General features: G+C 39.4%; 1 protein-coding gene across 5 annotated transcripts in view; it reads left to right on the forward strand.

The window, feature by feature from the left end:
* LOC111864081 (probable ubiquitin carboxyl-terminal hydrolase FAF-X) overlaps positions 1 to 14,921 on the forward strand; it is a 115,994-nt gene that overhangs the window by 2,336 nt on the left and 98,737 nt on the right. For all 5 annotated transcript variants that reach the window (XM_023851074.1, XM_033751321.1, XM_023851072.1 and 2 more), the window contains exon 3: positions 12,448 to 12,727. In XM_023851074.1, the coding sequence (XP_023706842.1) occupies positions 12,448 to 12,727 (280 nt within the window). The remainder of the gene's footprint in view (positions 1 to 12,447; positions 12,728 to 14,921) is intronic.

The raw sequence follows: 14,921 nt of genomic DNA on the forward strand, positions 1-14,921 counted from the left end.
CCATACTTGTCGTAGTCACTACTGTGAGACCTCAGATACGTGTCAGACATGAAGGTCATAATAGTCACTTGTTTTGAGCTCTGTATCTTCTTGAAATTGATACTTGTGACAGTGTATTTTGAGCAGTCCTCATTGGTTCTTAGTCGGTTTGAGTCCTTGAGGAATATCAAAGACATATTTAAGACATCTATTATTATTATTATTATTATTATTTTATTTATTAAGATTCTGGAGTGAGAGTGCAATGATCATAGTATACTTTCAACCTGAAACCTTCATTTTACTAAGCAGAAGTCAGCTTTACAACATGGCCTAATAAGACTATCTTCAAGTGATATATGCAAGAAGTGGTTAGAAGACTTTTTGAACTACAAGTGGAGTACATTTTTGTCAAGGTTACTATGTTTATTTAAATTTTTCAATGCTGATCCATGTTGTACTGTATACAGAAACAGTAAAAGAATGCTGCTAATGTCATAAAAAATAATTTGTTAAAATCAGGTGTATATGTGTGTATGTATATTGTTGAGGTCTAGGTGAATGTGTTGTAATCCTGTTTTTATGAAGGTCATTTTACAGAATGGTAGATAATCTCTCACGGTTTTTAATGGGAATTATAAGTTGAAATTATTTTGGGTAGTTTTGAATGTTTTCCTTAGAATCTTTGTTAATTTCTTTTGCGGATTTTCTGCTTGCAGGCTGCAGTCTGTCTTTCTTACCTAGTGTATGACTGTGTCACTCGTGTTGAGTTTGTTCTTTCTGGAAATGAAGGTTTTGTGTTGACTGTACTGTTGTCACTCTAGATTTGACCTTATGAAATGAGAGGTGCATAGTGGCATACTAGTTTTTTAAGTCAGATATGCACAAGCATCTTTGTGAAATATAGAAGTAGTGTAAGAATCATAATGTCATTAAGGAATGAATACATAAAGGGTAGGCCTAAACTTGTCCTTGCACTGTGACCTTAAATGTGTAATATAATGAAACTTGGACAGGTTACAAACGAACAGTTTTCATTTTTTGTAGCTTACCAGATCAAAATCCTTGCCAGGTATGTTCAGAAAATCTGTATAGAAAGCAAAGTCCCACACATAATAACTTTGTACTGTTTCAGCATCATGTAGCACCAGAATTGCCAAATAGCTTCATTACTTGGTGTAAATAGGAGGTGTCTTAATTGGGATCCGGCCTGCTTGTTTGCTGTGTATCTTCCATTGGTTTTGCTGTTCATTAATAGTGATGATGGTTATGTCATTATACATTAATATTTTGTCTTGATGAAGAAATACGAAGTTCACAGATTCCTGTTTGACAAAACATTATCCGTTACATTATGGCAGGGCATGATATTTGTAGGTAATTTTCCTGTGTGTCTTAAGTTAATGAAACAGCTAATACTGATTGGTTAATGTATAATGGAAGAAAGCTTTGGGACTATTGATGTGATTGTGTTTTGCATATTTTTTGTTTTGAAGTTTTCATTCAAATAAAGACCGGGGAGATGTGCCCACCAGAGTGCATAATTTTCAGTTTATTATAGTTTTCTGCAACTAATAAATTAAAATGTACATATGAAAGAACTATAAAAACAAATATTTGAAAGGAATTTGGGATAAAATTGTAAACTGGTTACAAATCTACATGTTGGGAAGTGTATTATTAGTATTTGGGACATTTAAGGGCACTAGAGTAAAGTTTCTGATTTCTTTCTGGCAAAGTAGCACCAGCAGACTTGGAAGTGGTGGAAGAATGGATTTGCAGAAGTCAGAATTTTGAAGTATGTTTTGCTAATATTCATTGCTGATGAAATGGTTAGATTGACATCCCTGAAAAGAGTTTGGTTCAGAAAGGAGACAAGTGTAAAGGCAGGAAACTTTGCCAGAGATAAGTATACTTTCATGCCCAGGTGCTAGTGGAGAAAAGTTAAAACCTTCAGTGATTGGTCTTTCTGCACAATCTCATGAATTCAAAGAAGAACATGTGGACACTTTGAACATCTCCCTGTTACTTGGTACTCCAATGAAACGGCATGGATGACAGCAACAGTATTTGGAGAATGGCTTACAACTGTGAACCACAAGATGAAGAAAGAAAGTTGTAAGATTCTGTCATTTTTTGGTGTTGCTACATATCATCATGGAGCAAAACTGGTGAAATTTTGGGCATCCAGATTTTATCCACAAAATTGGGAGGTAATACAATATATTAACCCGTTGCCGTGGTTCGTCGTGTATGTTTCGTCAGGGATTTAAATCCTCTGGGGGGGTTCGGCGTGTATGTTTCGTCCAGCTGCACACCTATGTTAGAACGCCCATAATAATTGATGGTTTTGCTGTAGATTGTTAGATTTTTCGCTGGCCTGTTGTCACAAGAACAGAGTATACTAAGCCAACGAGTTTAGCTGAGATAAGTCATCGTTACATATGCCTGTCTTGCAGCAAATTCGTGTTGCTTCTTGTAGCGGTTTCGTCACTCAATGGCGTATTTGCTTTGCTTGTGAAGTAATAAACACCAGAGACGTGATATTTACGATGTTGATAATATCATATTACCCTGAGCTGGCCACAGTAGCACATTCAATTGGAATTCTTAGAAGAGGGTTGTCCAAAATTTTATTCTCGTAAAATCGATTGCTTTCGCACAGTACATAGCACCCATTTCTTAGAAATACGCCACAATTTAAGGCAGAACACTGTGGTCACCCCCTGAGACGATACGGATGTGTGTGGGGGAGGGAAAAGTACTCATTCCTTCATTCCTGGCTCCAGTTGACGCCATTTTATCGTACTGACCTTGGTGGTCGTTTCGAGGGATGACCATAACTATTTTTTTTGAGCCAGCTAATCTCTGCTTTCGTTCTCTATATACACGCCAGTTCTTATAATAAATTCATGAATTCTGTGGTCACCCCTACGACATCTGGGGAGCCGAAAAGGTTGGAATCTGAAACGCAGAAGCACCAAACCCTTCTTATTATAACACAAAGGTTGAATTTACTGCAGCTAATCTGTCAAAATATACGACTCACGGAGGGACATTTCCACTTGTATTCCCCCCACGGGGAAGATGGCAGGGCGCACAGAAGTGTGGTTAGAAAAAAAAAGCAAAAGTAAAGATACGCAGTATCGGTTTGGTGAATGTGACCCAGCGCTGTGTTTAGACTAATGCTTCAAGGCGTCACCTGCTTACATAGCCGAGATACCGGGTGCTCATATTATAAGGCAAGGTTATAAAACCAACTTTTAAGATCATTTTAGTGAAAGTTTCATCCTTCAAGGCGTACCATTCTCTGCTCAAATACTAAATAACATGCTTCCATTGAAGATATAAAGGGGGTTCATATTATAAGGTAAGGTTATAAAACCACCTTTTAAGATCATTTTAGTGAAAGTTTCATGTTCCTATCTCATAGAATTTAAGAACAATGATGAATAAATAATTTTCGAGCAAAATTTAAATGGCCGGCTGAATATATTACCGCAGGAGCCGCGGCCGCGGAATTTAAATGACCACGTCAAAGGGTTAAAGCCTTTTGTCTGAAGAAAATGTTGCAATAACATAACAGCAGACACAGAAGACTGTGGCACAGATTTGGAATTCAACAAATCAGCATCATTGTTATATGCACTGTAACAGTTTAGCAGTGTCTGGGAAAAAATTTTGTGAAAAATGACTGTGAAGTCCTTCTCTCACTCATATTTCCACCACCAAGTGCAAGACAATGAAAGTAAAATGAACTGTTTTCTTCCTTTGGATATTGAGAAGGATAGGCTCTCTTTTGGCAAGATATAAAATGCTGATGCTGCAGTTAGTTACTGTGCATGGAACCTCCTGCCACAGGTGAAGACAGCCTTGAAGAAACAAATCAAGAAATCAAAGGATTTGATTTTTGCATTGTATGGTGATGATAAAGTTCAAGATGGATATATTGTCCCATCTCCAAGTTACTCCAGTGTGTGCATACTTTTAATCCCCCTCCCAACCACATCTCTTCCATGATTTTTATTTGTGTGAACAGTAATGTTGCAAAAACTGGTAGTGAGGCAGAACAAAAATACCGAGTGTTCTCAACAAAGGACATTAGTAGTGGTTAAGTCTGAATTCAGCCGTATGAAGGGGCTGCATGATGGACAAAATACTTACATGGCCTCCACAGCTATATCAGCAGTAACATGGCTACTGGTAAGGTCCTTACCAGTCCCTTACCATGCTGGGAAGTTTTGGGGACACTGAAATGCAGCTCCATTGGTCCTCCCGGATAGTAGGGGTGTGGCCATGATTCTGTGGTTTGTTCTGTGAAACTCCATAGTATCTAAACTATGTAGAATTGAATAGTGGGATGCATGCTGCATTGGAAAGGCTAAGGAAGAAAGCAGTCATAGACGACTTGAGCTAATATCAATGTCATTTGCCGGGAAGGACTGAGGGATACATTGAAAAGCCTGCGAAGATAGCCAAGTGGCCTGGCCAGGAATTGGACCCCTCCCGAATATGAATATATATCATTACCACTAGACCAGCCTATTCAGGGTATTGTATGAGGTGAACAAGCCAAGTGCATAAGAATCTTACTGGTATGAGACCTAAGTAATTGGACTTACACTGTTCTGTCATCACAAGTGGATAAAGCATTTGAAAATTTGTTCATGGAGTGTCCTGTCACTGAATGGGCCCATAGCATCAGGAGGTGCTGGATCATCTGAAGGTCAGTAGATCAGGTGTAACGGCTGTGCAGGAGGGGCAGTGGAGTTGTAGGTAGATGAACATGTACAGTCTCTTCTAGTCATTAAAAGTTAGTAGCAGCATGAAACAGGCATTATAACAAATGCATGTGACATCTAGGCATGTAGTTATTGCATTTGATGCAGTATCACCAGGACTGTTTGGGCTCCTAAGAAAAGGTCTTTGATTGTGGTATTGCAATTGCACACGCATCACTGAGGGAGACAACAATGAAGAACAGGATGTCTTCTGTGACATTCTTGACAAAGCCTGTGTTGACTGCAGAAAGAACTGTCAGATTAATATTGGTGATTTCAGTGCTCAAGCTAGAAGGGAAGGAGGTTTAAACCATACAGCTGTCAGATGTTTTCAGATTACAGTGGATAAAGCATAATTATAAATAATTAAGCTACTCCTTTAAGCATGGTAATTGGTAACATGATGTTGAGCGCAGAGATTTTATTAGAGCCACTTTTTAATCACACTTATGATTACGTAGACCACGTATTAGTGGACTCCTGGAATGCATCTCATCACGCTGCTACAAGAATGAGAATTTGAAATATTAGAAAGTTCAGGCAGCTGATGCAAGAGAGATACTGAAATTGCTTCACATAAGTGTTGGAATATGCAACAGTATGATAGCATGTGGAAGTACTTGGTGGTGGTAGCATTGATGCATACTGGGGAAGGCTGAGAGAAGTGACAGAATCTTGGCTAGTAAGGGCTAAAACAATTGGGCAGCTGATTTGGATGATGTGCGAAGAAACCACAGCCAATCAAAATGGAGCAAGCGCAATTCAACGGCAGAAGTGGTATACTCGAAGGAACGTCAGAAGGACATAAAGAAGCAGGAAGGAAAGAAGGAAAAGAAAATTTGTGGATGTAAGAAACAAGTTTCATGTTTGCAGAGAACTTAAAAGCAAGGATGATGGTAGAAGATTTTGTAATTAAATGGAGTATGTAAGGATTTTAAAACATGCGCTGACATTGTGTAAGGATGAATGTATGGGGTGAATGTACGCGTAATGTTCTTAATAGATGTCCGAGGCATTTCTGTAAATTAGTAAACGACAGCTGTACTAATAATATAAAAAAGCAATCCATTTCAGTTGATGAGGTGGAATGGGAGGAAACTATATCTCAGCCTTGGAAGAGCCAGAGCTGGAACTTTGTTGATTAAAGGAAAATAGTGAATCCCTGGCTGATAATAATACACTGGTTCAAGTTAGTTAATGAATGCACACACAATACTATTTCTTGGGCTTGGATTGATATGCTGTTCCTCCAGAGGTGGATCAGAAAATTGTTTATTCCATTCATGACATGATGGGATGGGTTGTACAGGCAGCAGAAGGATGAGTCTAATGAATGTGTTTGACAATGTTAATATACTGCTTGATGAACTCGTGCCACATACTAAAAATGAGATGAAATTATTGTCCAGATTTAGAAGGGAAAGTTCCACTACTGCAGATGCTGGAAAAGACCAGACCATTTGAACAAATACATTCATAAAAATCTAAATTCACTTTGACAGTACCTGGAGAGGGGAACTGTTGAAGTATTGAAACTTACACTGGAGAGCTCTCAGTACAGTATACAGATACAGTGAGATATGTCATTCCTGCTAGTGATGTTTAATGGACTGGGGCAAGGAGGTGTGCATGGGTCTCCAATTCACGGTAACAGAGGTGCTGAAATCCGGACTAATGACACATTCTTATATAAATTGGAACACATTCTTCCCTAAGCCAGTGATGCTGCTATTATTTGTAGGTCATGGCAGTGAACAAAGCCTTTGTTGCAGTAGGAAAACTCTGTGAATCTGGTAATTAATGAAGTTAAAGAAAATGCAATGGAACCATACTTAATATTCTTCGTTAGAATGTTTTCCCTCATTTAACATTTAATTTCAGTGGTCCTCAGATGCTCTATGCCCAAGTTAAACCTTAAAGACTGGTTTCACAGCCCTTGGCTGCTATAAATTTGAAGCATTGTACAGGTTTAACTATGCTGGCTGTGTTATAAGCTGCACAAATTATGAGTGTAGAATTTAAATTGAGCATAATGGCATCCAGTAAGTGGTTTCATGGCCAACCGAATCAAATTAGATCTTACATGTTCCTCTTAACTGTTTATAAATCAGTAGTATTAGTCTATGTTTCAGAAGCATGGAACCTTATTGAATCAGATGAATGAGACTTCGGTACACGTGAGGGAAGGATTTATGGGGATGTGCATGATGCCAGCCCACTGTGAGCCTTGGCCTTTGGCAAACTTCCGTGTCGGCTTTCATTTCTCATGACTGCAGATTTTCACAACAGTTTTCATTCCTTGATCCTTACTGTGTGTCCATCGTGGCTTCTGCCTTTCTTCTGGTAGTGACCGTTGCTGTGCAGCTGTCTTCCAGTCTTCTGACATTTTAATAACTTTAGGTATTCCATTTTCCTTGCACAGATAGTAAATTTTGAAACTGTGTATGCTCTACTGCTGTGGGAAATGTCACTGATTCACATTGTCTCTCATTTCACCATACAGTTTCATGACTGAATAAATGGTAATAGTCCACTAAAGGGTGCATTCTCTTTATGACCCATATTGATTGAGTATTAAAACCCATAAGCATTGACACTTTTCACATCCACTTCAGATCTGTTGATTTGATACTAGCTAGCATGCATAGTCTGCCCAATGTGGGGGGGTCAGAGAGAAAATAAAGTGCTTTGAGAAGCTGGCAAATAGAATGCATTGCAGTTTTATCATAATAGTGTAGGGGCTGGAAAGCGTTCAAAATCAGTATTGTTACAATTTGTGACTTTCTACAAACAGAAGAAAAATGTTGTGTGGCTTCAGAGAGACTGCGAAGATCTCAGTACTGTGAAGATTTGAAATAAAATTGATGCCTGTCATTAGAGAGTTTTTAAAATGTTTTTATGGTCAAAATAGAAGGTAAAGTTATTCCTGTAACAGGGCATGTAAGCCCATAGGGTTGTGAGATGTTGAGGCTTTCACATTTCCTAGACAGCTTACAGTTGGTGAGGTTGTCAGCCTTATGTACTGGCTGCCCTTTACCCCCAGGAAGATTCCTGGTACTCATTTCTGGTAGAAGCTGAGTAAGCCCCATGGACATAGTACAGCTGGAAGGATTAGGCCAATTAAAAAACCCAGTGACCTCATCGGGAATCGAACCAGTGACCATCTGGCTTGTAGCATACTACCTCAACCAACTGTGCTATTGCGTGCCCCGTTTTTGTGAGCATAGATTAATGAAAAACATTAATTTACTAATGAATGTCGTTTCTGTGTAAATGTAGTGAACCAGTATTGCTGATTCCATTTTCATATTCTTCGTGACACATTGACTGTCACTTCAATAAATATAAATACCTATTGCTGCACATACTTTATGAGTGTTCTAAAATTTAATAAGGGTGTATGCATATTGGCATAAATGTTGTAGTGTAACATCAGTGACCTTCTTTCTTGGGCGATTTTACTGTGTTGCTCTGGAAACTACTTTCGTCAGTGCACCAGATGTGTTTCATGCACACTGTGTCAGTTTTTTTGCAGTTTAAACTAGGTCCTGGTATTTGCCTTATGAGCAACAATTGTAATGTTCAGTCATTACTTGTTAGAGATTTGAAATATTGATCAAAAAATGTTATGCCTACTGGTGTAGAATGTGATGTGGTAACTCACCTGTGTGCAGGACTGTAGCTCACAAAATTTCATCAAAGCCTGAGGGGGTGAAGTTGAATTTTATACATTTCTCTGTTTATTTTTCATGGAGTGACCTGAAGGCACAACTGTGTAGTAGATGTACACAGTTTGTGTGGTTCCGTAAACTAAACATCATGTGAGTTATGTTCAGGTTACACATATGACAGCTGGTGTTATGCAGGTATTAATGGTGGACATTCCTCATCACCTTGAGTGTACTTAAAGTACATGGTGTTACAGAAACTGGATCATGTTCTATGATTGAGTGTAAGAAAGAGAATTGTACTGTTACACCCATTCAATGAAACTGACCTGAGTCTCTCATAGTGATTAGGACTGTGTCCATCTGACACACCCAACTAAGTATGATACTTCCCCCACATCTGATGACTACTGGATCCATGTTTTGAAACATTGTGTGTTTTAAATATGAGCCAGGCAATGGACCATGTCCAATGCTTATTTGTATCATGGATAGATAATTGTTACAGACTTCTAGAGGATCATGACAGTCAGTATAGTAGTAGCTGCAGACTCATTACTGAGGTCTGATAATGCATGCAACTTTACCTCCATACCCCTGTGTGCATTAATGAAGATTTGTAATACCTAGATGTGGAAAAGTTTCTGCTTAAAATTGTGTGAGGTCAGAGGTCTGTTCAAAACCTTGCCATGGTTATCTCAAATTCTTCTGCTAGAACTGATGTCAGTCATTTTGTTTTTGGTTATGAAGTTGAGTAATATAAGGGGCTATGTGGTAGTGTAGTTGGTTGAGGCACTATGCTACAAGCTGGAAGGTCGCGGGTTCGACTCCCAATGAGGCAGATTTTTTCAATTGACGTCCTTCCAGCCGCACCATGTCTCTGGGGTCGACTCAGCCTCTACCAGCAATGAGTACCCGGAATCTTCCTGGGGGGGGGCTAAAGGGTGGCAGGTGCATGAGGCTGACAGCCTAATCAAAATCAGTGAGCCAATTGTCTAGAGAAAATGTGGGGGCCTCAGCGTCTCTCAAACGTATGGGCCTTCATGGTCTCTTGCAGGAATAGCTTTACTTTTTTTTTAATCTTTTAGTTGAATAATATATCAAAGGCAATTTGATAGTAAGTTCTGGTAATTATTCACAGATTAGACATACTTTCTGTATAATCACTCTGCTTTTCACTGTATTTGGTCCAGTAGTCTGTGTTTCCTGATTCTATTAGTAAAATGTTCTTTGCTTTTTCCACTTTCTGATCACCATAGAATTTCTGCCCTGATACTGCTTGCTTCAGTCCCTCAAGCTAAAATAGGATCGTGCTATTGAAATTCAACTTCTTTTGAGGCTACTTAAGGGGGCATTATGAAGTCAGGATGCTGGAGGATTTCAAATTCCATGTTGTTGTTGATTTCAGGCTCTAAGGAGCTGCATGGACATTAGTCTCTTTGATGTAATAGAAGAAATAACTTTTGAAAGCATCAGCAGCATTTTGATCAAACTGTCAACTTAATCCGTTAAACAGCATATCAGACACTGCTGATTGTTGTTTCTCTGTCTTCAAAATGAACCTCCACAAGACCAGTGGCTTCTCATAAAAATGTGAAGGCCACTCTGTTGAATCTATTGCATTGTGTCATGCTCTCATGCTCATCTTAGTGGCTGAGGTCACATTCCTAGCTCTGTAATTTGGAAAAGCATCCCCACACACATGGATTCTGCTACTTCAAGCTGTTATTCTTGTGAACTTCTCAGTTCTTTTGGGACCTAAGTTCATCAAGACTGATGCTCATTTAAGGTGCATTGTTATCACATTTGATTCTTTGATTGTCACTGATACTTTGGATCAGTCTGATCCTTAACTGTGTAACATGTTATGCAGTCTGACCTCTGTAGATATATTCACAAAAAAAAAAACCATGGCTTTTGTCTGCAAGTGAACTATATATATGTCAGGTGTTGGGTATGTAAAGCGACAGATCACTTCACGCCATCTTGGATATAGCGAATTTATTCCACTCGCTCTTACAGTTACACAATTTACAGTTCCACAACTACTGCCATCGGCAGTATCACAATTACTTCTCCTGCTTCCATTCACTCCGGCAAATGCTAGACTGCAACTGACTGGTTACTCCTTCTCACTGACGAATAGTCCTGTTATGTAGCTTCTGCACTGAACACAGAAAACAGTTATGTGATAGCTTTCACTGTTGCTTGACGTTATATTTACCGATTGCCTAGCAACAGTCGCTGCACGGGCTCCCGTGTTGCATGACACTGTGTTTACAAAAGCGTTGCTGGGCAACGCTGTGTAGCAACCAGCGCGCTTTGGCTTGGCATGGACAAACACCGCTTTCCTTACTGTTGCGTAACTTGGCAACAGACTGTTTATCCAGGGTCTGTCTTTGTGGTAACTTGTTCCACCTCCCGTTGCCCAGCAATGGTTAGACATGTCGCACTATATATAGTGAGGGTCCTGGCCAATGTTCAAACTGAGTACTTTCTGAATGCCAATCAAAAATTTTACCACTTGTGCCATTTTGCTTAGTAATCTATAGTTGGTATGGTAATTACATTCTTGCAAGCTTCTCAGGAAACATTTGCTGTTGGAGATAGTGCAGCACAAACATACAGAGTCAGTGATAAGTGGACAGTTTGTTCAGTAATGTATATTGGGAAGGGATATCAAAGACATGGGTTGAATGGGAGTCTTTCATAAAAAAGAAAGCTGTCATTTTGAAACTGAGGGCATGACTCTCTGGGGGATCACATGAAGATCAGGAGTGGCTTGAACATAGGATCTGTTTTCTTTCCGTTTTTAAGATGTTTTTAACAAACATAGACATTTGAAATGAACATTTGAACATTTAATACAGTTTTGACTCTATGTCAGTGTCATCAGTGTGTTGCATGTTTCAAGACATGCAATTTTGTTTCTGTAAAATACAGCTTGATAGCAGGGAAGTGCAGTTGCACCCCTGTGAAATGTTCCTCATTTTAAGTTTTCTCCTTGTGTAACATTGAATTTCAGTGTACCAAAGACAGTAATCTGTTGACACTTTCTCCATTCAAGATTTTCCACAGTCAGTGTGCAGATTCACTGCTTCATATTGTTAACATTCTTTGAGGGTGGAGTAACCTGTGTGTAAACAAGTGTTGCTTGCTCAGGGTTGGGGTGCAAGGGACTGCTATATAAGTAGGTGTAACTTTAGCACTGAATTGAGGTATCAGTTTTCTAAGCCCATTCATCTTACTCATTACAGTATGGTACCAGGGATAATGAACATACCAGTAAATAGACATTTTTGGGATATGATCACATCCATATGAATAAAGGACCACTGAATTAACCTTTAACTTGCAGTTTTAATTTTGCCGAAAATGTTTCTAAACTTAGAAGTGTCTGTGAGAAGTGAAAAGATTTATTATTCAACAACTCTCTTAGTATGTCAGCGTATATAACATTGAGTGGTAGGTAGATTAATGTATGAAGAATTGGAAAAGATGTGGAAGCAAGCAGTTGTGATTTCTTTTTTAAGTCACTGCTCCAATAGTATCATGAAGGAACTGAGGTAAACCATTGATGGTTGGATATCTGCAGTTAGCTGTAGAAACACATCCAGTGAGCATGTGTCCATTTAGTAAGTTGCTGTAAATTAAGTAATTTTGTCTTCTCCTTTGCTTTAAAGGGTAAATTATTATTTCTCATTACAGGATTGTTTTACATGTAAAAAATTGCATGTTTTAAGTTATGTGGCCACATGCTTCAAACTTCCAAATGGGTCATAGGGGATTTTTATTTGAGAATCACGGGCCACGAATACAGTGGCAGTGATAGTGAAGCTTGGGTGTCATAAATGCAGTGTATTCCTTTACCATATGAGTAACTGTCAGTTTTGTGCCCATCACAGTGGCATGAATTGTGTAGTATATGCAGCATGTGTGTCTTATATATGGTGAATGATGTGCCTAGTATGTGCTAGATGTGTAGAAGGGTGTGTACTGAAATGTTCTGTTTGTGCTAGTCTCTGCAGCAGCCACAGCAGATTGTACAGCCAGTTAATGGTGGTAGCATCCAGTTATCGGAGACTGGGATACTGGCAGCTGACCCATCATCAGACCAGCAGCAAATGAACAATGAGCTTATGGGGGAAGATAATTCAGAAGTAACAGAGCCAGACTTTCCCCACGCTAAGCTGGCTTTGCTGGATGAAAAAATCTCGAGTCCGCGCTGGGTGGTTCCAGTTTTGCCTGAGCAAGAATTGGAAGTGCTGCTTCAGGCATCCATTGACCTCTGCCGGAAGGGTGAGATGCAAGTTTGTTGTATTTTGAGATTGAGTGGTGTGGCTATCTGATGGTGCAAAAGTTGCAGTAGATGGAAATACCTTTGACACAAGAGCTACTTGTAGGTTTGTTACTATGAGTAATTGTTTAGATTCTGGGCACCTGGTTTGTGATGCTGTGTATGTCTTTTGACACCTTGTTATCATGTTTAATGGATACAGACGTTTTGGAGAAAAGTGCTGCTTCCATCTTCAAGGTTGCCGTATGTAGTAGACTCATGAATGAGAGTTGTGTAGGCAGGCATGTTGTAAGGAAAGTGGTGAGACTCAAGGGGGGTAAGGTGGCAGAGCTCGATCCAGCCCAGTGGGTGCGGTGGGTAGGAAAGCAACACTTTAAACCCTCAGTTTTTTCAGTGGTGAGAAATTTTAAGAAAACGCCTTTTCAGGTTCCCTCTATTTGTTTATCACAGGAGGGTAATTTACAGCTTGAGAATTGAGTAGTCTGAAGTTTCATATTTCTCCTGTGAGGACAACAGCTGGGGGCCCCTGAGAAAAGCTGTCATCTCACACTTCCGCTTTTCAACTTGAAAACAATGCCATGTCTTGGAAGGGGGGGGCACTTTCTCACTTTTCTGTTTCCCACTGCTAACAAAAACACAGACTTTATACATACCCATTGCCCACTCACTTGGGTCTCATTGACCCTATAACTAGTCCATATAATAGAGCCAGTTCCTTATTATTATTTTTTTTATTGCTAGTGGGGTGGGACTAAGTCCCTTGTACTGCGGCCACTTCTGCCCTATTGTACCAGCCCCAGATGATAGGTGATGGTGATTGTGGAGCAATTGGTGGAATGAAAATTGGCAGGGGAAACCAAAGTACTTGGAGAAAACTTGCCACTTTGTCCACCATAAATCCCGTTTGACCAGACCCGGGATCGAACCCGGGCTACCACAGTGGGAAGCCAGCGACTAACCGCTTGAGCTGTGGTGCAGCCCCGAGCCATTTCCTTACTCTACACTTACCAACTTTAAGGTTTGTGACAGCATGTTCCCCAGAATATTGGTATTGTGCCAACAAGCTTACACCATGTTACAGTCAAGAAGATCCCAATCTGATGAGTCACTGTCATGAGAACCTCAAAGCTTCCATCTTTGGGCACAGAAGTGCAAACACGTTTTCAACATGAACTGGGGTTTCATGTGCAGCTGTCATCTTTGGCTTTCAGAAGTGAAGAAAGAATTGTCATAGTGCCTTGTCTTTTGGCTGTACCACAGTTCTTCATCTCACTGTAAAATCAAATGATTTTCAGAGTTTCTGCTTTGAAAACTGCTTCTGTATCTGAGAATTGTTCACATAATTACATTCTATATTTACCTGCTCTAAACGTTCATATGATTTTCAGTGTTTTTATAATAAAGACTGTTTTGCCTTTTTCACACCAAATTTTGAATATTTGTGGCTGTTATCAGTGTAACCTTGGATATAATGCCTCTCTCCTCTAGTAGCAGGTTTTGAGGCAGAATCTAAGTTGTGTGTAGGTTTACATTTATATGCATGCATTGCATAGAAGATTCAAGCTTATATTTTGCACCTGTCTTCGTCCCCCCCCCCTTCTTTTAAATAAGACACCTCAAGAGTTTCTTTCTTCCACTAGCAATGTTCCTGTAGATAATTTGAAGATCATTGACTTTAGCATATCAGCACCAGAAATAAATATCTTGATACTAAGCCATGGAAAGGATTCATGGATGAAATGGGGAGGATGCATTTTGGATATTTCATATGACTTGCATGGTTGGTCATAAGATTTGATGTTGTGAAGTTTCATGGTTTATTCAGATCATTTATTTCTTTCATATTTCCATTGGAATCCTGTTTTGAGCTACTTCCGTCTTGTTTAGGAATTCTGTTACTGATAGTCCATATCCATTATTTGAGGCAGTGTGGCATAAGGAATGTGTAACGAAAGATGTGTACTGGTAGAGGTTTAGTAAATTATTATTGTCTTGAATGTACTCGAATATAATTGTTGGTGGTTTATATGTCAGAATCCATGCAGTGTATGCCTACAAACCATTCAGGAGACTGGAGTACTTGAATCAGAACTTTGAATAGTGTGTATGTAGCAGTATGAATGGTGGAAAGGTTGGACAGCATTGCTGTTGCAAGACAATAGTCCTACTAAAAACAAGTCATTCATTAACATTTGA

Source organism: Cryptotermes secundus, unplaced genomic scaffold (genome assembly GCF_002891405.2).
Source record: "Cryptotermes secundus unplaced genomic scaffold, Csec_1.0 scaffold669, whole genome shotgun sequence".
Lineage (NCBI taxonomy): Eukaryota > Metazoa > Arthropoda > Insecta > Blattodea > Kalotermitidae > Cryptotermes > Cryptotermes secundus.